The following is a 26476-nucleotide window of genomic DNA, read 5'->3' as shown; positions in this document are numbered from 1 at the left end:
TAAATTCAGTGATAATTTTGTAAACACCATTGCCACGTTGGTTTGCAATACATACATGTCAAAATCCCTAACATGTTTCTGTAAGCCGTGCGGTGATTGGTTGATCTCCTTGTGAATAAATCAATCACAACGCTTGTACTATATATGTAGTTCATGGGTCACGCTTAATCCTACATATTTATATATCAGAGCTGTTGAACTATAACTAATTGTATATAAAGAATTGTTCCGAGCGGACGGGTTGGCGGCTTAGCTATGTTAAAGGAAATATTTATACTGTGCTTAACAATCATTCACGGGGAATTTGTTTCGTGTGTGCCAGACTCGTACCAAACAGCACGCGATGCTATCCTAAAGGCAGAACGACAACAAAGGCTGGGAAGCCAAATCGAGCTAAATTCTGCGGAACTGGCACTGGATAAATTTTTACTTCAAGACAAGCAGACGACAATCGAAAATGCACGTGTGGGAGGATCGGATTTTCCGCCTTCTATTAATTTCTTTCAGTCTAAAAAATGGATCGATGACAGTCCCGTTTTTAAAGTCATAGAAAAAATGCCCAAAGGTAAGTTCCATCATGGAAGTAGAAAAATGGTTATTTTTCCCAGAACCTTTTACGAAATTACGATTACCGTATACATATATAAACTGTGAGTGAAATTACACGTATCAGGCCACGTTCTTTTTGTTGTTTATTTATTTATTTATTTTTTAAATCGCACATTCGGATTAATGGATAGAAATTAAAACCATTATAAGACCTTTATTGTTTCATAATCAATGTACAATATTTTAGAGCATTTTTAATTGACAAGCCCCTACCAAGGCTGATTGTTACATGTATATGGGAGATAGGTTTGGGTAAAAATTGCATATAAGCGAAGCTAGCCCAGAGGCAAAAGCCGCTCCGTACAATTTATTAGATTAATGAGATGATCCCTAACCCGTGTATCTTCTATGGCCAAGGGCATTCAACAATTTATACTGATCGGTAATTAAACAAAATAACAACTTCAAAACCAAGCATTAATAGATTTCGTTTTGCCCCTTGTCATCTCAATGTGCCTGGTTGTACCCAATATAGGCTACTGTGTCATAGAACCGTGTACTTGTATTTTAAGCATTTCTGATTTATAGAACCAGTGTCGTGAACGAGACAGGATATTAATTCCCATACATGTACCATGACACCACATAGATCACTGTTCACGTAAAAGAACCCTTGGCAGTTCAAAACAAGAATAGGCCGTAGCGCCGTTGTCGGGGAATAATTTCCCCCATAGCATGGCGTATGTCGGTCTTCATTAGCCCATTAGGGGCAGAACAGTAGGACGTTAAATCCCATTTCATTTCATTTAGGTATAGCACTACTTTTCGGCGTTTCTTTTGTGCTTGAAAACGATTAAGGGGCCATTTGTGCTTGAAACGATAATGGAACACTTGTCGAAACGCCATGCCAAAATATAACAAGCCAGTGAGTGTAATTCATATATAAATGGTTTGTTTTTAATTTTTGACATAATAAGACACGTATGGCAAATTATCCCCGATCCAGTGAAATTTAAAACGCAATACCATAGGAGATATAAGCAGTTTCACTTGGACGAGATATCGGCGACCCCGGTAAAAACTAGAGTACTCTACTTATATTTCTATTAAGTGGGTTGTGGAAGGAACAAACTTCAAACTGTCAGATTTATAATAAAATAAGAGATTAGTTTATCATAGATCTGTTTGGTTTAGCGGTGTCATGCTTCCGTCCTGTTGTACTTTTGGCCTACTAGTTGTATACATTGGAGTTTGTGCCATGATTTCGACTAAGTACGTGTCGAAGGAAAACACTCAAGTGCCACTGCCCTAGGAGTATCCCCCACCTACTGCCTACATTGCAGCTGAGTATAGTGTGATGCTAACAGGGGGTTATACTGGGGGCCGCGGGCTGCTGACCTGGCATACCCCACTTGACCCCATGACACAGAAAATATATTTTACCCCATCTACAGGGTTAGAAGTTAAAATTCTGTCTTTCAAATTTCCTCTTTGTTCATCAGCACGGCTCCCGTCAAAAGGCAAAACCTAGTAACTCACTTTTTTATCAAAATTGAGTTAGGACCAAATTTGTAGTTACTAGGGTAGGTGCCTCCTGTTGTACTAGATATTCCGATCTTTTGATTTTGTAAGCAGTTACACCCATGAAACAACCTAGCAACTTCCTTCGTTTGCCTAGTATACCACAGCAAAACCTAGTAACTCAATAGTCAAATCAATGGATGAGCTGCCGTTTAATTTTCATTCATTACGTTTTCCTTTGTTTTCTCAAAATAAGAAAAAAGTGAGTTACTAGGTTTTGCCTTTTGACAGGAGTCGGTTCCTCTACAGCATGTTTTGCAGGACCCTTTGGTGAGTTAGACACCGACTCACTAACCTGGAGTTTCAGGTTTAGACCCCGGTGTTGACCGAGAAAGTTCCTCAGTCTGGGTTTCCATCGTCGGTGACGTCGCACCAGGTACCCGACAAGCCGTTAGGATGGGATGTAAACCCTATATAACCCCCTTACACACGTTTGCCTGCTCGTAAAGTAGTCCGTGACAGCTGGAAATCGTTGAAGATTAGATGAAAACGCCTCTGTCCGAGCAAAATGGTGATTCCCCATGGGATACTTCATGGCGTATGCAGGTGTTCCATATTATTTTTTTTATAAACAATATTTTTATTCAGTAAATCGGAATTTGGATTGGGGGACAGGTTATGCCTGTGTGTAATCCATCTCCCTTGTTGATGTACAAAAGGTGCGCCCCAAATATTTGGGATTACTAACAGCGCTATTAATAACACTGATTTTCTGTGTAATATACAATAATCTGATGTCATTCGCGCGATACACAGTATGCATTATCGGTTATATTACCTTAACCATACTGATAATACCTTTATGTAATAAGACCGATAGCTTTATAAATACATGTATGACATTAAATTCTATATTTAGCCCGATGTTTCAATGTTTGTATTGCATACCTTTATATAATAATGCATATGTGTAGGCCTGTTTTGAATGAGAAAATATAGTATTAACAATGATAATAGAATATGTTCAAAAGTCATTTTAAGCGGAGGTCCCGCGCTCGTTCCCCGTGTTGGCCGAGAGAGTTCCTCGGAATTTTTCGGCGAGGTATGCCCCTGTCAGTGGCGTAAAACGAAGGGTCGAACGAGGAACAGTGTCTAGTTGTTCGGATGGAATTCGAGGCCCCGTGTACCCGTAGAAACACTGACAGATGGAATTCGAAATAAGAGTAGCGCCGCTGTCAGAATTTTTGTTCACCATGGCGTGCACGTAAAAGAACCACCAACAGTTGTATTTCGATAACAAATAGCGCCGCTGTCCAGATAAAATTTCCCTCATATGCCTTTTTTCGTTATCTCGGTTTCTACGTTTCATTCATCTTTCGCCATATGTTTATATGAAGATTGAGTATCTGTGTCACCAAGCAACCTGTACGTATTGTAAGGTAAATGATCGAAGTGACCTTACACTACATAAGTAAGTAGGTCAACGGTCATACTGACCTATAAAGACCCCTTCGATAGAGGACAAGATCACGTGTATGATGGCCGATGTTTATTATAGAATTTGGTTTGGACGTAAAAGAGAGGGAGAAATGGGGTTTACTGTCCCCTCGACAAAAACTTGGTCATTTCGGGACTAACATGGTTCAATTTTATTTCAATAATTCACTTACGCGTAGGGGTCTTTAGCAGTGGGAGGACACCGGAGGACCCGGAGAAAACCCTCGAGGCTTGAAGGCGACCCTACTCCTTGTCACGTACAACCGGGGAATAGAAACCACGCCAGTTGACTTAATGAGAGACCCTATGATACAGCGCGCACACGCTAACCATTGCCCCCCTCCCCCGAACGTAAAAGAAACCCCAGCAGTTGGATTTCTATAAAGAGTACAGTAGGTACAGCAGAAACGTCGGTGTCCGGACAGAATTTCTCACATAAAAGGCTATGACGTATGCCCGTCTTTATTATTGTAGTTTATTTCATTTTCTTCTGGGAACACGGTGGCTAAGTAGTAAGACGCTGGCTCGCTAGCCTTGAGTTCGCGGGTTCGATCCCGGTGTTGGCCGGGAAAGTTCATTTTGATTTTCCGGCGTGGTTTTCACTTGTCAGTGGTGCAGGACGGAACACCTGTCTAGTCGTCGGATTGAACAAAAAACTTAGGTTCCGTGTACACATTGGCGTGCACGTAAAAGATCCCTTGGTGGAATTCGAAATAAGAGTAGGCCGTAGCGCCACTGTACGGGCACAATTTCACTCATAGCACAGTCTGTATGACGTATGCCCGTCTTCATTAGCCAAGTAGGAGCAGAACCCCAGGACGTTAAACCCCATTTCATTTCACTTTTTTAATTTTCTTCTTGACAAGCAGTAGTCCTTTCATATGATTTAATTTTATGTTCTTTATTTTTTTTTTTGACGAGCCCACATCGATTCTCTTGTGTAACTAAATGCTCTGTGAGACACGCGACCATATGTCACCCCAAATAATAAATAATAATGTAACTTGGTCACATTAGACTGTACACAGGTATTTGGTATAGTAATTATTCTCCGTTTAGATTTAAATATGAATTACCAGGATGTAAGATTTAGATAAAGAGCTGACAGTTCTCGCAATACTAGTTTAAAAATTGATAATGAAAACGCGTTTGCGGCAGTTAAATTTTCAAACATTCATCGAGCTTCTACGCCTATGCATCACGGGACCACTTTATGTATATATATATATATAGAGAGAGAAATGAGGTTTAACGTCCACTCGACACAAACTAGGTCATTTCGGGACTAACATATGGTTCAATTTTTTTTCAATAATTCACTTGTGCATAGGGGGATTTAGCAATGGGAGGACACCGGGGGACCCGGAGAAAACCCACGAGGTTGGACAGGCCAAGCGATCCTACTCCTTGTTACGTACAACCGGGAAATCAAAATCACGCCAGTTGACTCAATGACAGACCTTATGATACAGCGCGCACGTGCTAACCATTCGGCTGGACTATTTACGTGGTATTGCACATAATATTCAGCTGTGATAACTGTGTCCGTGAGCCCTATTATAGATAGTCAGTCAGTCACTTATTCAGTCACTTAAATCATTTATTTATTTCTTTCATTTTGTGTGAAGCCTGTACCATAACAGGCCCGGGACTGTACAGCACAGTGGACGTTTACAGCTCCATTCACTTGATTTGATATTTGTTTATTTTTTGCCATGTCTATATTCTGACCTTTCTGCAGGTTTATCTTGTAGATATTTGTTTTACGTGTAGTGCGGTCCTCCTGCACCTAATATTAGTGAGTGCTAATAAACTCAACCTGTGTGATAATAATACAAAATATTTAATTATTACCTATTGGTTATGTTTAACAAAAAGGACATAAATACAGAAAAACAAATATCATCGGCAGTTGTCCAATCTGGTTAAAACACAGATCCTATTTCGTTTCGTTTTTATAGTTCAAAATTTCGTTTTACTTGTCTTTACTACAATTGGATCTGGAAGAGTTGTTATTTAACCCGTGTTCTGAATGGTGTCAGGGATAAGCCAATGAAACGGTCTATTACGGCGAGCGTTAGGCGTGTTCTGCACGGAACTGTGGGTAATCCACTAGTAACATCAACCGTGATTGGTAAATCAAATGTCTGACATCATAGGGTCATAAGTCGGTCTTTTGACCCCTGACGTGACCTATCGCTATAACGTGTCAGATCTTTATGTAGTGTAGGCCATCGAAAGTATAAAAAAAAAACGAAACGAATTATAGATCTGTATTTTAATCAGATTGGCAGTTGTCCCGCCGGAAGTTGTCCGCCGGCAGTTGTCCTGCTCCCGTTTTGCGATGTTTGAGTGGCAATGTACATCGCTTTTGAGGTGGAGATTGTTTTGGGGGAAATGCATTTTTGAAAATGTTCAATCCGCTTGGATGTTTTGATAGGGGATCGCCTTGGTAATTTTGTACCATGCCATTGAAATGACTATATGTAACGGTTGCGGTAAAACATGATTAAGCAATATGATCTTGGTCGAAAATACCTACACGTAGCCCCCCTCAGCTAGTCGGTGATAAACTAAATATACAATGTAGGTGCCGATGAAGCCGTAGTCGAGACGAGCATAACCCTGTGACGTTGTTTTGTTTTGAATTGTTTGCCTTTACTATGATAGGAAGTCTTCAAGCCAACGGGGATTAGCGTTAGAGAGTTCCCCGGGGTTTTCCAGCGTGGTTTCGTCTTGTCAGTGGTACATGACGGACAACCTGGCACACAAAAGATTTTAGTGTATTATAAATGTTTCATTACCGACAAAAAAAATATGCGACAACTCTTATTGACTGCCCGGACGACTTAGCTACTGTGGGCGTGTGTTTCGTTGCCTGGCAACCTATCTTTCATAACGCCTCAAATATCGATTATTTTGGCATGATTACGCTTAAAGACGTGTAAATATTTCAAAATACTACCACGTACTATGCAGGAGCCCCCCCCCCCTCCACACACACACACACCTACACCTTCTCAGCTACATAAAAATAAAAATAAAAGTAAAACAACACTACCACTTTAATGAAAAAAGTCACGGTCGCGCGCTTTATCCTTTATCAACAGATGGTGGGATGGGATGGGATGGGCATTCAAAGCTTGAGATACGTAATGATACAGACATAATGTGATATCACAATTAATGCTTTGCATCAATGAAATTGAATCACAATGTTTTCACATTAATTCATAATAAAAATGGAGGTCAAACAGGATGTTGGATTTCTCTCTTTAAGAAGCTCAGTGTGTATGTATGCCTACCAATCTGATTAAAACACAGATCCTATTTCGTTGTTAGATAACCCGCGTTCTGGATAATGTGAGGGATTAGCTAATGAACGGTCGGTTACGGCGAGTTTTTTGCCGTGAGGTGCACGGAACTGTGGGTAACCCACTAGGGAGAGATAGAGAAATGGGGTTCAACGTTCACTCGACACAAACTATTTAATTTTGGGACTAACACATGGTTCACTTTTATTTTAATAATTCGCTTGTGATCTAATTAACCCATAGTCCCGCACCGATGTCACCCCGCTCAGGGATTGTAGAGGCTTAACGAATATTCACTGCTGATCATTGCGTGTATGGCGTACACAAAATATCTGCATTAGCCCGGTTAGCGCAGAAAACTAGGACGTTAAACCTCATTGCATTCATTCATCCCCGTGACGTTAATTAGATATACAATGGGTGTAAACATCTGCCGTAGTAAAACAAAAGAAAGTATTGGATGAACATCTGTCTGGTTAACAGTTCTATAGACCAGGTGATAAGTGCATTTAATCAACTTCAACTGGCACCATTGAATGCCTGCGATATCAATATTGTGAAAGCCGATGTTAAACAATCAAAGTACTACAACTACACCATGCAGTTTAGTAATTACGATAATTTCAACAGGCACGGTGGCTCAGTTACCAGGAGAGCTGGGTGGCTCCTGCGGTTGGTCGAGAAAATTCCCCTCGATAGTTTTGAGCGTGGGTTTCCCTTGTCAGTGGCACATACATGTGTAACTGGGAGCCTGGCAAGGAACAATATCTAGTCGTTCGGATGGGTGGAAACACCGTGGTAACCCTGTAAATGACGTGAACGTAAATGAACCACTGACAATTGGAATTCGATGAAGAGTAGGCTTAGCGAAGTTATGAATGTTTGAAGTTTTTTCAAGAAATACATGTAGTCTAGGGCCCTTATTCACGAAAACTTAAACTAAGATACAATCGAAATTTTAAGAAATACTGCAATTCGATTGGCTGACCAATATGCAAATTGGATATATGCAAATTGATTTTACTGGTCAGCCAATCGAATTGCAGTATTTCTTAAAATTTCGATTGTATCTTAGTTTAAGTTTTCGTGAATAAGGGCCCAGTACCCGACGTTTGCCGATTGGCAGTTGATATTCTCGATTGTCAACTACTATTTCCACATAACTAACGAAGCCTCCATTTCCCGTCCTTCAATCGACCATATCGGTAGTGCCTCTGTGTTATCGTTTAATGTATAGATATGGCGGACATTGTCTAATCCAGTCAATATCTAAGCCATCCTATGTTCTAGAGAGTTGGTTGTGGAATTGTTATGTGAATACATGTCTAAATAATTATTTATAAAACATTAAAAGCCAGAAAAAAGATCTGCAATAGGCAGATTTAGTTCTTACATGACGACAACTAAAGGGTGACATGATGTGCCCCATTGTCATTCCAGAATGTTCGGAAGTGACGGAACGGATTGTGATCGAGTGACACGGATTTGAGTCCTGTCACGGTTCAGTTAATCCCAAAAACTGACTTGAGCTTAATCTCGACGTACATTTAATCAAATGAAATGAAATAGGGTTTGCCGTCCTATTGTTCTGCACTGACAGGCATACACGTATGCCATACAGTGTGATGTGAGGGAAATATTACCGAATTCAATTTGTCAATGATTATATTACTCACATGGCAATGTATACGCGGGAAGTCGGTTTTTCGTTTGTCCCAACCGAGCGAATATCCGGTGTTCTATACCAGGCCCCCCTTTCTGCACCACTGACACGGAGGAACCACGCCGGATAATCGCGATGAACTTCCGCGGTCAACACAGACATCGAACACGGGACATCGAGGTTAGCGAGCCAATGTCTTACCCACTGAGTCTCCGTGGCACCCACATGGTGATTGGTAGCGATAATATATAGGGTAACTAAACATGCTCGACATTTTAAGAGAAACCATTTTTAAAGGAGCTAAATCTTTATTCTTTGGCCCCTACAAATGGACACAAACGGTTTGCGACGCATATTTACATGTATGTAATATGAATGTATATAAACAGATTTACATTCACTATAATTTCTAGTCCGTTATGTTTGGCGAAATACGCGAAGAGTCCAAATTGAATGACAGTCTTTGGCGTCTGATTATTCCAGTCTACACCGGTAGTATTCTGCTATGCAATATGGTTAGCCTCGTTCATCGAGTCGCTTCATAACTAATGTCGCTCGAAAACATTGTGGCACGCGATTCGTCTGCTAATTTTAAAATTTTAATTTTGTCTTAAAGAAGGCACGTTTCTAACTCATCGTCCACGTTCTTCGACATTGGGTTATCTTACCGTGAAAAGATAAGCTTGTGATATCCAATATTTATAACAAAATAAACATTTTAAAATTTGGACAGGATTAATAAAGCGCAGGATTTTTCTAAACATTTTGTTCCTTATGCACTTTCAAGTACGTGGTCACATAAAACTGCCTTGAAAAAGATGGGTTTTCAATGTGACTTTAATGTTTCGATAGATTTGAATTGTATAATTTTAATTGGTAACTGGGCCCAGAGATATGATGCTGCAACCGCAAAAGATTTTTTGTCGAGTTCGAGCTGTATTGGTGGAATGACGTAAGGTCTTTTGAAAACGAACGCAATCCATCACAAACACCGACATTGATTGAATTATTTTATATTGCTTTTGTGTGTTGTGTATTAGAATGGCGAATATGATCTGAAAACATGTATTTGTTCCCGTATTTAATAATGCCACTGGCACTGTGCCGACTTTTAACTTCCTTTAGCCTTATTTACGTAACTCTAAACTGTCACATTTATAATAGTATTTAATAATGCCACTGGCACTGTGCCGACTTTTAACTTCCTTTAGCCTTATTTACGACGTAACTCTAAACTGTCACATTTATAATATGTCGTTACTAATTTTCATCACTACCTGCCCCTAGAACTGTGATCGCATCTAGTTGTCACTCCTGCCTCTTCGTCGGTCCGACCTTCCGGCCGTCGTCTGAAATTATGTATGTACGCCCTGAGCGCAAAAGTTATCATCCGATTCATCTGAAATATATACACAGTGTTTATGCTTATAAGAAGAAGACACCTACTGATTATTAGTGTCAAGGTTATGGGCATTGATCACTTGTTATGTTGCCTTGAAACAATGTTTCGACCACTCTCCACACAAGTCTCGCTATCCAGCGGACTGCAAGGAAAGTCAATTCTGTTTGGGAGATTGTGTTTCGACATGATTGTACATGTATCTCTTTGTTACAAGCTGCCCTAGAGCTAGGCCTAGTGCAGAAATGTAGCCCACGACGTTTAGTCCCATATTTCAATATATTTTTCTTTCATTACAGGTTGTGCCCTACATGTCCACGACTCATCTATAACCAGTTTAGACTGGATAATATCAAACGTTACCTACAGAGCTAACTGTTATATATGCTTCAACCAAACCACTGGATCACCAAGTCTACATTTTTTTAATAAACCCCCTGTTAATAAAGGTGAGTTATATATGTTTCAATCAACCCACTGGATCACCAAGTCTACATTTCTTTAATAAACCAACTGTACATTTTATTACCCTTGGGCGGGATCTTCCGTGGGTACACTGAAAAAAAAACTTGTGTTGAAACAACACAAGTTAGGTGTCTCTATTTAACAACACAAACTTGTGTTGAAACAACACAAACTTGTGTTAAATGTTGAAACAACACAAGACTTGTGTTAAAATTTACCAAACAACACAAACTTGTGTTGAAACTTGTGTGAAAATCTACACAATACTTGTGTCGAAACTTGTGTTGAAATTTCTGAAACTTGTGTTGAAATTTCTGAAACTTGTGTGGTTTCATAAAAACTTGTGTATAACCACCAACAAAAACTTGTGTTTCATTTTCCCTCAATTTAGCAATCTTTCCCATGCAGCCCCCCACCCCTTTTGCTCTGTTTAACCTGTAAAGTTTGATAAATGAGGTAACAATAATTTTATTTGTTAAATTATCATTTATTCATAAAATGATAGGAAAAAGTAAATTAACACCACCAAATCAAAACTAAATAGACATCATTTGAAATGTTAACAGAAAAACAGAGATATAATTCTAATACTAATAAAAATTTTGTTATACTTAGCCCCCCTCCCCCCCACATCACAAAATACAAAATAGCTATTTAATTTTTTCTTTACCCGAAAACAAGAACTGAGAAAAGAAAGAACCCTACCCCATACCCCAAAAATATATAATTCAAATATATCAAAATTTAATAACATCCAAACCAAGCCCTAATTAGATTAATTATGCACTAAATTGAAATACTTTCAGAAACTGAAAAGTGCTACAAAGTCATATTACTAGTGATTTGTGAGGCATCTAGAAATAACTAGCATACACAGAAAACTAACAAAAGAAAAATGCACTATTTTGCAGGAGTAATAAAATGATGTAGAACCTTTTCCTCAAACAAAATGAATATTTTGTACATAAAAGGAGCAAAGCATCAAGATTACAGGATTGAAAAATAAAAAAATATCAGAGAAAATCGCAAACATTAAATAATATGTACAAAATATATATAAATAATCACAAGTCAAAAGCAAGGAGGAGCCACTGTGGTTCAGTGAGTGCATTGGCCGAGAAATTTCAACTGGATTTTCCGACATATACCCACACGTCAGTAGTGTAGGACATGGCAAGGGATAATTGGGTATAAGCCCAGAATTGAAACTACCCCCACTGCGTTTACTTTAAAGAACCCTTGACAATTGAATTATCTGACTCAATGACAGACCCTTCTGATCCAATGTGCGTGTGTTAACCATTCGGCCCTCCTGGGTTCCCTTGAAATATTTGATATAAGAGTAGGTTGTAGGGCAGAATCACCATAATAACACAGAAAAGTAGGATATTAAACCCTATTTCATTTCATAAGCAAGGGAAAGTCACCTTAATGTAGGTCAAGGTTTTTTGTAATTCTGGGTATATTTGATCTACATTTGGTTTCTAGACTATGCCTATTAAATACTTTATGATTTCCGACCAAATTCTAAGTGATTTATATGTCACTTTACATTCTATATTATACATAATTTCTGTAGAGAATTAAAATCTAATTGTGTTTGGGATGAATATTTAACAGTAAAAACAAAAAAAAAATATTCAAAAATTGGATCAAATGCATTCTTTTCCAGAATTATAAAATAAATTGATGCTTGGGATCTCTTGTTATCATACATCAAATAATCTTCCAGCCTAAAAAATAAAAAGTAGGCAATAAGAATACTTTCTTACTATTTATGGTTCACAATGTTTAAATAAACAATTTATTTTGCCACATCGAGACTGAGTCTCTATTTTGTTTCATCTTTGGGTAACACTTATTGTGTCTTGTCCAGTAACAGACCCAGGCAGATTATTATATTTTATTTCCATCGACAACAAATTGGATATTACCTATTAAAATCTATTTGAAAAGTAAAATATTGTCCATTTTTATACTGCTATTTACTGTAAAAATACACATAGGGTCTATCACAACCTGAAGAAAATCAATGGATGTGATTGTCAAAAATCAAGAATGCCAAGACTTGAATAGGAGAGTCCTAGGCATTGCCCCAAGAAGAATAACTAGATTACCAATCAAGTGTATAGAACTAGTTGATGATTAAAAATAAAAATATGTATGTTACTTACATTTTACCTGATTATCAAGCTCTGTGAGAAAAAGTTTCCATAATATGAATAGCCATTTCCAACTGTCTTGATCTTTCTGATGTAGTTAACTGAGAAAAACAACATACTATGTTTTAGTTGACTTAAATCGATTCAATATTTAAATAGACGAAAGTTTTAATTTAATTAAATTGTATTGTAATGTGTTGGTTTGCTTTGTCACAGATGAGACAAAATGAAAAAAATGAAATGAAATGGGGTTTGGCGTCCTACTGTTCAGCTTCGACTGGGCTAATGAGGTTGGGCATATGCCATACAGTGTGCCACGAGAGAAATTTTGCCGGGTACCGTGACCCTAAGGCCTACTCTTGTATCAAATTCTAACTGCCAGGGGCTCTTTTACATGCACGCCAATGTGTACACGGGACCACGTTTTTTTGTTCAATCTGAACGACTAGACAGCTGTCCTTGTAAGGCCCCCCGTACTGCATCGTCTTACTGCAAACCCGCGACCTTAAAATATGCAAACCAGTGTCTAACCCACTTGGTCACCATGGGTCCCCACAGATGAGATAGTCATATCTACATGTATCTGGACATAAGTAAGAGAAAGTTCACCAAAATTTTCCGGCGTGGTTTCCTCTTGTTAGTGATGCAGGACGGAGGGCCTGACAAGGACAGCTGTCTAGTCATTCAGATTGAACAAAAAACCGTGGTCCCGTGTACACATTGGTGTGCATGTAAAAGATCCCCTGGCAGTTAGAATTTGATACAAGAGAAGGCCTTAAGGTCACGGTACCCGGCAAAATTTCTCTCGTAGCACACTGTATGGCATATGCCCAACTTCATTAGCCCAGTCCTCCGTACTGCAATGTCTTACTGCAAACCCGCGAGAAAGCTCATTTGAATTTTTCAGCATGGATTCCATGCCTAGTCGTCATGGTGGCTAAGTGGGTAAGACGCTGGCTCGCTAGCCTGGAGGTCGGGTGTTCGATCCCTGCATTGGCCGAGAAAGTTCACCCAGATTTCCCAGCGTGGTTCCCCCTTGTCAGTGATGCAGGACGGAGGGCCTGACAAGGACAGCTGTCTAGTCATTCGGATGAAATGAAAAAACAAGGTCCCGTGTACAGGTTGGCGTGCACGTAAAAGATCCCTTGACAGTTGGAATTCGATACACCGCAGTGCCGCTGTCCGGGCAAAATTTCCCTCATAGCACACTGTGTGGTGTATGCCTGTCTTCATTAGCCCAGTTCGGAGCAAAACAGTAGGACGTTAAACCCCATTTCATTTCATTTCTAGTCGTTTCAATGGAACACAAAACCTGAGGTCCCATTGGCGTGCATTTAAGCCGATAGTATGGTAGTTGGAATTTGTTGGCTGTAGCACCCGTGTCACAGTTCGACTGCTAGTTTGCGATACCCACTCGATATGAATGAGTGGTGATTGGCTAATGAATTCTAAAATCAGACGAATGCTTCGGCGAAGCGGACACACCACTCAAATACAATTCGGCCAAATATATCAAACATGTTTGATTCGGGCGTATGTCAGTGGATAAACTAGGTGAAGTTTAGCGCCAATTGATTCAGCCAAATCCTTTGGCTAGTTTATCCAGCACTGACGATTTAAGTTTGTACTTTCTTTATATGCAAATATCACATTTGAAAGAGGCTGTAAGCCTACTTTCTTTATATGCAAATATCTTATTTGAAATAGGCCATTATTATGTGATTCCCCACTTGAATGTGACTAGGAATAGGGTCGTCTGTCCAGCCTTTTGGGTTTTCTCCGGGTCCTCCGGTTTCCTTCCTTTGCTAAATACCCCTAGGGTGTATTCGAAACAGTGTTCCGGTGCAGAGAACGGACGGAGAATGGGTTCTTGTCGGACTTGAGCAGTCTGGAATGCGTTCACGAACACATTCCCGTTCTCAAATCCCACACTACCTCATAGCTGGTGTGAGGGAGAACAAACATGGTCGACGTATCGATAACTGCTGAGAAAACAGCATCATGGGTGCATTTATTAATTTAAAAGTTTAATACCGTTCGAAAATTGGATGTAGTATGTGGCCAGTATAACATCAAGTAAGTTAGGTTGCCAGGCAACGAAACATATGCCCACAGCAGTTTAATCGTTTGCGCAGTCAACAGGGATTGTCGCATATTCATTCTTTTGTAGGTAATGTGGGCATTTACAAGAAAATTTCATACAAGATTATAATTTTCGTCGTTTGTGGGTTTACAAAGGTTCTACAAACTGAAACAAGGGCCTTAATTGTTGAAATTTGACAGATTTTTTTGTTTTGTGTTTTACTAATTTAAATAATGCATACAATTTTCATACAAATCGGATGATAATTTTGTTGTTCGTGCGTTCACAAGGTTCGAAAAAGTGAAACAAGGGCCACAATTCTAGACATAATTCACAGAAATCGCAGAAATTTAATAGACGTCTTCGTTTCACTAATTTAAAAGATTCAAATGAATTTCACAAAGTGAAACAAGGGCCATAACTCCAGAAGAAACTAACAGAAATTATTGAAATTAAATAGGATTCATCTCATTAAAATAAACAACATATCAATTTTAAAATAATCAGTTCTGTAGACGACGGACAAACCTACGGACGAGGGCGTATCAAAAGGTGATGTAATCGTCATCCAAAGAATTGAAAAGGAGTAAAACGGTGTCATAATTTATCAAAATTATGCTTAATAGCGAAGTAAATACTAAACAAGTTATCGTAACAGATTGTATAAATTTAATTCATCTTGTTACCATGGATACCGTTCTCTCATGTTCGAGACTCATGAAAGTGTTTTCATGTTCTTCAGCCGTTCTCGAACCTGCGCAAACACTGTTTCTAATACACTCCTACAGTACGCGCAAGCAAATCATTCAAATAAAATTGAACAATATTAGCCTCGAAATTACCTAGCGCCAGTAAGTATAAAGGATCTATCCGACAAACACTAACAACAACTCTAGGTTGATTACATGTCATTTGGGACTCACGTCATTTGGGACTCGCGTCATTTGGGACTCAAAAAATATGACCACGACATTTGAGACTCCGGTATACGACGTTTGGGACTTTGGTATACGTCGTTTGGGACTCGGGTTAACGACGTTTGGGACTCGGGATAATTTATTAGAAATAGGCCAATTCAAACAAAACACGAAAGAAAATATTTATTAACATGAAACTCGTGGTTAGTAAAAGGCTCAACCAAACGATAAAACATTAGTTGCACTTACGGTTCTTTGATAATCATCGTTTCTGATAAAAGTTTTATATTTATTTAAAACGAATAATATGCTGATGAATTTATTTGAAAATGACCTACACAAAAAACAAAATAAATATTTACACGACATGCAATCTTTTTTTACAAGCCCCTAGAAATTGTTAACGATAATCCGTGAGCTGCACGTTGACATGCTTGTCGTAGATGGCAATACCAATTGATAAATTAGTGCGTACAAGGCAAAGTTTTTTTGTGGAAAATATAAGAAATGGCAACGATCAAAGTGGGATAATTAAAGCTGATTAACTGATAATCCCAATGTTATTACAGTATGTTCAAAGAAACCTAACGGTTCTTTGGTGGATAAGGAAAATGTGAGTTGTCAATCATCGAGAATGGTGGCCGTGTGTTGATTGCAGTTATACCGTTTCACGAAAAAACATTAGAAGTGGTCGGTCAATCAAGCTCGTTTACTATTTATAACGCAAATTTTTCGTTTCGGTTAAAACAAAATATACGTCCATTTTAATTGGCCGAAGGATGTGTGACTAATAGAAATATGGCGGGCGGACAAACTGACCAAACAGTATATTTCGAGGTATTTGAGGTAAGCTAATTTAATATAATATCATAACTGCATGTGCATACTTGTGTTTCTGTGTGATTAAATATTCAAAAAATCATTCTTAGGATACAGCCTCGACACCAGTCAGCCCTGAATTGCAATGTTTGTTTTGTGTTCTGGGCGCCATTTTGAAAAAAAACTGACATGACCTATATAATACAATCCAGCGATAGTGCAGTCAATTTCCTTTAAAAGGGAATCCGAATTTGTTAATTTTCTGCAATATCACTTCGGTGGTAGCGGACGTTAAATAAAGCTATTTCACGTACAAAGACCTACAATAAAATCCAGGTGAATTGGGAAAAATATTCATGTATTTTCTTGATGAAGAGTAGCTATTTCAATTTGTAAATGCCCAGTCATCTTAGACAAATAATAATTCCAACTTCAAATCAGTTGTATTTATTCAAATCATACTATGAATAATTGTATTTTTCCACTTGCATAATAATAAAAACTTGACTTTTATTATTTTATTTCTTCAGGCCAAGAACATGGAAAATTGGCAATTGCCTTGTATCACTGCTAACTATAAGGCACAGGGAGCCTTGGGCAGAAATGATAATAATATGGTTCTCAGATATGTTACTGTGTACAGACTGAACAAAAAATATATATACACTTGCTATTACATGTACATTATATCATTGGCAATAATAAGATCCAATTTTAGTTTTTAGTTACACACTGTTAACCACCAATAGATGAAAATAAATCATAAAATGTATTCAGCTCGACGTAAGACTTAAATAAATAGATACAGTTGGTTTAACTTGAATAGAAGTTTTAATTATCTATGCTGCATATATGCATATATCACCTTGCAGCTGAATCACATTACATATCTTTTTAGTTGATGTTCATATCGTCTTACGTATTTGTCAACATCAATGTGACCTTGTTCTATGTCACATTAGCCTATTCACACTTGTTACCACGAAGAATTTACTCACCACACCCTCGCATAGTTATGAATTTATTGTTTCACTTGACTAAAGAAACATTTTGTAGGAATGTATGCTTTTATAGATTGGACACTTGTTTGCAATATCATTGTCGGTGGAAACTGGCACTATACCTAAAGAATGACTGAACAAATAGCGGAGACGGGGTTTCAGCCGGCTGATTTAAATTATTTCTTTAAATACAGTAAAGCTTCAAATATGTCAGTTTTCCCTCTTTAGAATGTTTTTGTAAATAAGTTTTTATTGTAGTTTCCGTGGCGTATTCCCAATAAGCGTTAGAAACAAAGATATACACCCTTAATCCCGGTGCCGATAAATGTTGGGTTGTGTGGAACATGCTAACAAATCTCAGGTACGATATATGTTTGATTCTGGTTGAGAACAGCATGAGAGCAACATGATTGTTTTCATTGGAGATGAGACGCAAATATTCAAAGGGGTCAGACAAACTCTAAACCAACCGCGTTCCCTTCACTGAGTCCCTTCAAAGGAGGCCCTGTCTGTCTACCTGTGGAATAACATGCATTTGTATCTGTTAAATTTGTGTGGTAGACAGATTGATATTATTTATATAACGTCTTACCCCAAACAAATTGCAAAAGAAACCATGAAGTTTCTGAGAGCGATATTTCGTAATTAGCGTGCTTTAATGGTGGGAGAATAAATAATTAAATTTTTCAAACACAAACTGGTCATATATAAAATAGCATTTTCTGACAAGACCAGCGATAATCTCGTAAGATTAAAACAAAATATACGTTCATTTTAATTGGCCGAAGGATGTGTGACTAATAGAAATATGGCGGGCGGACAAACTGACCAAACAGTATATTTCGAGGTATTTGAGGTAAGCTAATTTAATATAATATCATAACTGCATGTGCATACTTGTGTTTCTGTGTGATTAAATATTCAAAAAATCATTCTTAGGATACAGCCTCGACACCAGTCAGCCCTGAATTGCAATGTTTGTTTTGTGTTCTGGGCGCCATTTTGAAAAAAACTGACATGACCTATATAATACAATCCAGCGATAGTGCAGTCAATTTCCTTTAAAAGGGAATCCGAATTTGTTAATTTTCTGCAATATCACTTCGGTGGTAGCGGACGTTAAATAAAGCTATTTCACGTACAAAGACCTACAATAAAATCCAGGTGAATTGGGAAAAATATTCATGTATTTTCTTGATGAAGAGTAGCTATTTCAATTTGTAAATGCCCAGTCATCTTAGACAAATAATAATTCCAACTTCAAATCAGTTGTATTTATTCAAATCATACTATGAATAATTGTATTTTTCCACTTGCATAATAATAAAAACTTGACTTTTATTATTTTATTTCTTCAGGCCAAGAACATGGAAAATTGGTAATTGCCTTGTATCACTGCTAACTATAAGGCACAGGGAGCCTTGGGCAGAAATGATAATAATATGGTTCTCAGATATGTTACTGTGTACAGACTGAACAAAAAATATATATACACTTGCTATTACATGTACATTATATCATTGGCAATAATAAGATCCAATTTTAGTTTTTAGTTACACACTGTTAACCACCAATAGATGAAAATAAATCATAAAATGTATTCAGCTCGACGTAAGACTTAAATAAATAGATACAGTTGGTTTAACTTGAATAGAAGTTTTTATTATCTATGCTGCATATATGCATATATCACCTTGCGGCTGAATCACATTACATATCTTTTTAGTTGATGTTCATATCGTCTTACGTATTTGTCAACATCAATGTGACCTTGTTCTATGTCACATTAGCCTATTCACACTTGTTACCACGAAGAATTTACTCACCACACCCTCGCATAGTTATGAATTTATTGTTTCACTTGACTAAAGAAACATTTTGTAGGAATGTATGCTTTTATAGATTGGACACTTGTTTGCAATATCATTGTCGGTGGAAACTGGCACTATACCTAAAGAATGACTGAACAAATAGCGGAGACGGGGTTTCAGCCGGCTGATTTAAATTATTTCTTTAAATACAGTAAAGCATCAAATATGTCAGTTTTCCCTCTTTAGAATGTTTTTGTAAATAAGTTTCTATTGTAGTTTCCGTGGCGTATTCCCAATAAGCGTTAGAAACAAAGATATACACCCTTAATCCCGGTGCCGATAAATGTTGGGTTGTGTGGAACATGCTAACAAATCTCAGGTACGATATATGTTTGATTCTGGTTGAGAACAGCATGAGAGCAACATGATTGTTTTCATTGGAGATGAGACGCAAATATTCAAAGGGGTCAGACAAACTCTAAACCAACCGCGTTCCCTTCACTGAGTCCCTTCAAAGGAGGCCCTGTCTGTCTACCTGTGGAATAACATGCATTTGTATCTGTTAAATTTGTGTGGTAGACAGATTGATATTATTTATATAACGTCTTACCCCAAACAAATTGCAAAAGAAACCATGAAGTTTCTGAGAGCGATATTTCGTAATTAGCGTGCTTTAATGGTGGGAGAATAAATAATTAAATTTTTCAAACACAAACTGGTCATATATAAAATAGCATTTTCTGACAAGACCAGCGATAATCTCGTAAGATATGACTTTTACTATGTCTATTAAATGGTTTTCGACGTCTCTTCAAGGTCACCGCCTTGCGCCAAAGTCGTGAAACGCACCGTCGGGGGATTTGTTAGGGCCTGTCTCCCCCAGAAAAATTTCTAGAAATTTCAAGTCGGTCTTGCCTGGCCGTGAATACGGCAACCTGAAAGTGGTCGATTTTAATGTAGACATCTGAACTCCAATTAACAAATCAATCAACCAGGCTGTTGTCGTTGCATTCACATGACACCAGACGTGTCACCGATGAAACAAATATGCCTGAAACAAATGTCGCTGTTAGTGCGACCCATTTGTGACAATTTCAAAGTCCCAAATAATAGTCCTTTTTTACTATTAATAGTAATTCAATCAGTAAGTGCTATTTACCTTATAATAGTCGTCTTGGCTTTTACCCGACATTACACAAAACACCAATGGTAACTGTCGGGTGGTCTCTCCAGTCTTAATGAAGGCGTGTATGGAAAACAGCTGAGACCATGGCTTGTTCACCACCCGAAAAGTTGCATCCATATACCAAGTTTTTGCGCGTGCGAGTAGTTGCATCTGTCTATCAGTACAAAAAATGTGATGGCGCCTTTCCCCAACTTTTACTCTTTTTTGATAAAATCCCGATGCACTATGATCGATGAAATCTTCGTCAAGCTAAAACAAAAAATAAATAAAAAAGTACATTTAAGTACATGTTAATAAATAAATAAAATTGTACATTTAATTACATGTTAATAAATTCTTATATACATGGGTATTTAATTGCATGAGTACTTACGCTTGACGACACGTCAGTGGGATCTTTTGGTCGCAGAGTCTGTCGGGTTCTTTATAGCGACCTTACAAGTGCTGCAATGGGTGGTCTGCTATGAATGGGTTCTTCTGCAGAACCGACACTGGATAAAACTCTCTAAGCTATTGAGGAACATGCCTTGGTAAAAACATTTCCTTTGGCTTCATGCTTTGCCTGTAATGATAAGATAAAACATATTAAACTACAAATTTATTATTGGTTTATTTATATTTTATTTATTTATTTATATATTAAATTCATTTATTATTATAGAGTTAACTAGGTTAACTAGAGTTAATTATGCAGAATTAATATAACACAACTTACACAGATGGCAATAGAATGAGACAGTGTTCAGAAAAAGGGCGGAAGAAGACTACCTGTCCTACTTGATTCTAGGACATATATATAGCATGGACCTACTTGATTCGACCAATTTAATACAAGGAAATGAATGGCATAGTTTGTGTCAAGTGAATTCAGTGAACTTTAAACCCCATTTACTCGCCCTCTCTCTACAGAGATAAATACTTTTCGTGTTACATACAATAACAATTATTGGCCATTATTAAAAAAATATATTAAAAGGAAATGAAATTCTGTTACCTGTTTTTCTTTGTGTAGTACATGCTAACATCAATGACTGGAAAAAAAAAATAACGAAACTGTAGAGAAACTTCTGAATCATTGAAAGTCTAATATTAGGCCTACACATTGATGACATTGATATAAAAAAAGGCTGATTTGTTTGTTGTTGTTTTTTTCTTTTACAGAAATAAGATTACATTTCAACTAAACAACTAACACAAAAGTTAGTATCTAGCTATAGTCCATGTCTGGATATACATTTCTCCTTTTGCCCGAACGTCTATAAAAATCAAAGATGGCGGCCAATAATTGCAACCGGGTATTACTATAAAATCAAGACAGATTCTTACCTGCTGGTCCTAGTCGGGGGTTTCTTGCAATTATAAGTATTTGAACAACGGTGTAGCGCCGATTAGCTAATAATAATTAAGCACGATTTCAGAAAAATTAAGACAGATTCATTAGATTGCTGAATTAGCGGAACACTTTTAGAACACATCAAAAAAATTTTCTTTGTGGCGCCATTATATAAATAGACTTCCGGTGCAGTCAGTGGCAGTAGTTCTAAATCTGACTGTTTTAAACGAAACGAATTATTATATACATAGAAGCAATATATACATGCTAAATTAAAACCACGGTTTTATTTTTTGTAAAAATTTACAAACCTGCGGTCTGGTATTCTATGTGACCATTATAATTTTTTTTAAAATATCACGGCTAAAGCACCCTGTTGATGCTAACTTCACTACATCTATCTAACTGAATGTCGCTGATATAATATCAAAGAAAGAATTTGTCGCAATGACTAAAGTATAGATACTTCTTCTTAGTTAGTTGTATTTTACGTCCGCTTCCACCGAAGTGATATCGCAGACAAAAAGTATAGATAACTTGGAGAACCATTATATCAATAAGTCGATTATGAGATACACGTGGATGATCAATTAAATTTGATTGGTTACTTTTCAGTTAACCAATACTGTCCAATTTCGATTACATCAACCAATTACATTATTAAGAGTTTTACTCATTTTTTTTTGTTCATTGTACATTGAATCAATTTTCGAAAACACCAGGGTGCTGAAAATCACATGTACACTATATATTCATTTGATCTATCAGTTTATTGGGTCAATAAAAAAAGACAGACATTTTAACTTTACAGACAACTTAACATCAATTAACATTCAAGTCTGTCTGGCAATTGTCTGATTAATTGGTACTCACACCCTTCCAGTGAGGAACAGCATGTGATTTTCGAGATGTGAATTAAGCCCTTTATTACTTTTCTTAAAACTTGACGACTCCCGAATTCAGACTTTGTATGGAGTTTTTTTTTAAAAAAGAAAACAAATCTTGGAAGGTACACATTACTTGTGTTAATGATATGAAAAAAACACAAGATTTTATAAATCGACACAAGTTTGTGTTAATGCAATGCAAAACAACACATAATTTGTGTAGATTAGTTTTAACACAAGTACTTGTGTTGAGATCCAACACAAGTGTTTTTTCAGTGTAGTTTTGAGACACGACTAGAACTCAACCGACTGATAGATTATCCGGTTATAGCCCACTTTCACCCAGAGTTAACGAAGAAACTGTCTAAATCCCGCGCGGGGCGGATCCAATTTAAAAAAAAATCATGTGCTATTTTTATTCAATCTGCACAAGATCCCGAAGAACTTTTTCAGCCAGTGTCAGGATTGAACCCCGGAACTCCATTTCTTGTTACCAGGTTTAATCATGTTCTTGAATGCCCCTGGCTCTTCGAGTATGTTATGTGCTCATAGGCGTAGGGGGCCTATCTCAGTTGCGAGAGCTGAGGCTATTTGCCCGAATTTTGAAAATGAATCAATCATCATCAACTAAAACGAGTTTTCCACAAAACGGTGATGTTTCTGCTCGAAAAACGGGAATACATTGCCCGAAAAATGGACGGTTCACCTGCCCCCCCCCCATTCCCACGCCCATGTATGTTGTATGTGCCCAGTTTTAATCATGATTTATGTTCCTCAACAATGTTTTGTTGAATAGGCCTGGTTGATCGAGTATGTTACTCATGTTATTGTGTTTCAGGATGTGAATGGGAATTGATATCAACAGCACGAACACGAATTGGTAATGATAAAACATTTGATCAACAGTAAGTAGTTGAAATCTAGAAATATTCCAGCTTCATGACACATGCACGAGTTGTTTTGACAGAATCGTCTTCATAAGCGTAGTCACAGCAGAACAGTAGGGCGTTAAGCCCCCTTTCCCTTTCGATTTGATTGCATTTTTGACCAATTCGGAACGTTGTCTTGTGCTAGTTAAATTTCAAAAGGAAATATCAGCCGAAACAGGTCGAAACGTGGTGCAATTTGTTCAGATATGATAAACTATAACACATACGTATACAAAGATATGATAATAAACTATAACACATTCGTATACAAGGATATGATTAAACTATAACACATATTTATACAAAGATATGATTAAACTATAACACATACTTATACAAATATATGACTAATTGAAAAACGCTTGGCATCCACTGTGGACCATATGTGGTGTATTCCCGCGAAGGCGCAGTTACAGAGCGTGACCAAAATTAATCCTCCCGCGAAGGCGCAGATATCGACGTGTCGGCTTTCGTTTGAAGGGAGACATGTTGTTATTAGGACCCAATTAACGGTGTTAAAGATTTTTTGAATTTATGTTCACTCTGAATTTTATTCACCAATTGACAACTAATGATGAATATCATCAAATCACCCAAGTAGTGTTCACCTATTCGCTCACTCACACAATCAGTGTCATTTTTAAAGATATAAACGCACAACTTGAATTCAGCTTTGTACCTACAAATCGCGGAGGGTCAAGAAGCTAGTTGGAAAAGCCCAACCTAATGTTTTTGAATTGATCATATTTTTGCAACAAGAACAAAATATTAATGAGATAAGAATCGTCCAATATGCTGGGGGACAGGAATCACCAAAGAAAAGATATAAATATGCTCAAATTCAAAGCCAGCTCGAGGAATTGAAACGAAGACACCAGCAAAATGAATTGACATTAGTCGAGTATTTAGACAGGGTGTCTTATTTGGCGAAATTGAACTAATTTTTGTTATATTATAGTTGTTTTTATTGGCGAAGTTAAATTAATTTTTGTTATAGTATAGTTATGTTTTTTTATTTATTTGACGAAATTAAATTAATTTTTGTAATATTATAGTATAGTTATGTTTTTTATTTCTTATCTGATGCTAAAATGTTGGTTGATTAGTTACAGTGGGGATTATGAAAGTGTAAATTCTTATCATAACAATCTATAACACCATTGTTACGTTTTTAATCCATTTTAATCCATTTTAATCCTTAGTGCTGGATTCCCGCGAAATCGTCGAAAACGACCTTTTTTAATCCGTTACGGCCAATAACTCCGCCTTCGCGGGAATAAACCCCATATGTACATGATAAGGAAATTCAAATTACCACCGCCAATGATTTTCACGGAAACCTTTTCATGGGGCCCCTTTTTAGTCCGAAAGATTATCAACCGTTCATATTATAATTTTGTTTTCTTAATTAAATGTTAAATAGCCAATTTGTGTATATTTTAGTGTGGATTAAGACGTCAAAAAATAGATATTGTCCGAAAACTCAAATTATTTTAAATAATGTCAATGATTATGTATTTATAGGTTGTTTAGAAATCTTAGTATTATAGTAGATAACCCAGATGATGCGTATGTCACGGTTAATGACGTATGGAAGAAGTTCAGTAAATATTTTGGACTGATAAACGGTGTATTATATTACGCCCCTGTGTTTAAAGACTATTTCCACCAAGCTCTAGTCGAGTTCTATCAGGATAATGTCCAGTGTCTGGAAGTTCGAGCCGGACTTCCACAGGTTAGATTGGTTTGCTTGTTAGTTCATAAAGCAAGAAATTGATGCTTATACAGTTTATTAGTGTTAACAACAAATTTCCCTTTGTAGCTTAAAATACCTTTTAGTTATTTGTTTGACGTATTTCAACGGGTGATTTGATATCTATCAAGTAATTCGAAAATTTTCAACACCTTTTGAAATCATATCTTTGTCACGAACCAACAATAAACTGTTTACCAGAACTTTCGATAAAATGGACACATACGATGTTGTTTTACAGTTGATTTGCTAAAAAGTGTTGCAAATGACCATCATATCCTTCTTTACGAACGAATAATTAATTGCCAGCTGGAATTTTCTATAAAACGGATAATATTCTTTTGTAGCTGTAAAATTTCTTTACCTCAAACGCAATATGCCATTTATCATTTTAAACGGCACATTTTAACCGATGGTTTAAAATCTGTCAATTAATGCGGAAAATGGCAACGCGTTTTAACATCATATCGTTCTGCACGAACTAAATTGTCAGCTGAATTTTCGGTAACAAGGACACATCTTTTAATATATAGGACGCATTTTACCACATGATTTAATATCTATCAAGCAGTGTGGAAATTTGCAACACGTTTTATATCACATCTTTCTTCACGAACCAACAATAAATATTGTGTACCGGAAATTTAGATGTACATCATATCTTTATTCACGAACTAACAATTAATTGTCTAACCGAACCGAAACACCTTTTTAGCTGTAAAATACCTTTCCTGCTAAGGTTATGACAAATTATTATTTCATACCACGGATTTTATTTTCCATGCCCTTTATTGTTGGTGATATTTAATTATTCTATTGCACAATTTGACAGGATACATGCGGGACACCAGACAATCACACGCACAAGTGGTATCAGGTGTTCCTACACGAAATCGGTCACATTGAAAACTATTTTACCCCGAACAGTTCTTTTCTGGCAGGTTTATGAACTGAATGGTACTGTACGCGATCAAGACTGGGTTGTTCAAGCCTACCAAAGTATATCAACAGAATTCACCAAACAGAACCCAAACTTTTGGGGCACCAAAATAATTTACTCTGGCATCAGGTAATATATTTTAAGTAATCGACATAAGTTGACAAGACAATAGACTAAAAGGTGCCAACTCGCTATTCTTTGGAACCTTAGATAGACGAAAGTGGACCCAAAAGCAAATATTAAAGAT

General features: G+C 37.2%; 1 protein-coding gene and 3 long non-coding RNA genes across 4 annotated transcripts in view; 2 read left to right on the top strand and 2 right to left on the bottom strand.

Annotated features, from left to right (window-relative positions):
- The first annotated feature begins 205 nt into the window (after positions 1–205).
- LOC126825669 (adenosine deaminase AGSA) overlaps positions 206–26476 on the top strand; it is a 32543-nt gene continuing 6272 nt past the window's right edge. Inside the window, exons 1-5 of the mRNA XM_050555422.1 lie at positions 206–565; positions 10243–10392; positions 23446–23512; positions 25061–25271; positions 26231–26358. Of these exons, the coding sequence (XP_050411379.1) occupies positions 256–565; positions 10243–10392; positions 23446–23512; positions 25061–25271; positions 26231–26358 (866 nt within the window). The 5' untranslated portion in view covers positions 206–255. The remainder of the gene's footprint in view (positions 566–10242; positions 10393–23445; positions 23513–25060; positions 25272–26230; positions 26359–26476) is intronic.
- LOC126825698 (uncharacterized) lies at positions 18094–19035 on the top strand. Its single transcript, XR_007682130.1, has 2 exons — positions 18094–18246; positions 18749–19035. It is a non-coding gene; the product is annotated as an uncharacterized LOC126825698 (long non-coding RNA).
- On the bottom strand, positions 19491–20896 carry LOC126825703 (uncharacterized). The gene is made up of 3 exons (XR_007682136.2): positions 20761–20896; positions 20361–20636; positions 19491–19736 (listed from the first exon to the last, which is right to left on the bottom strand). It is a non-coding gene; the product is annotated as an uncharacterized LOC126825703 (long non-coding RNA).
- Positions 20897–21954, bottom strand: LOC126825702 (uncharacterized). The gene is made up of 3 exons (XR_007682134.2): positions 21714–21954; positions 21382–21418; positions 20897–20949 (listed from the first exon to the last, which is right to left on the bottom strand). It is a non-coding gene; the product is annotated as an uncharacterized LOC126825702 (long non-coding RNA).

This window comes from Patella vulgata, chromosome 6, assembly GCF_932274485.2.
Source record: "Patella vulgata chromosome 6, xgPatVulg1.2, whole genome shotgun sequence".
Lineage (NCBI taxonomy): Eukaryota > Metazoa > Mollusca > Gastropoda > Patellidae > Patella > Patella vulgata.
The sequence above is the reverse complement of the archived record's forward strand: the minus strand, read 5'-3'. Positions and strand labels throughout refer to the sequence as shown.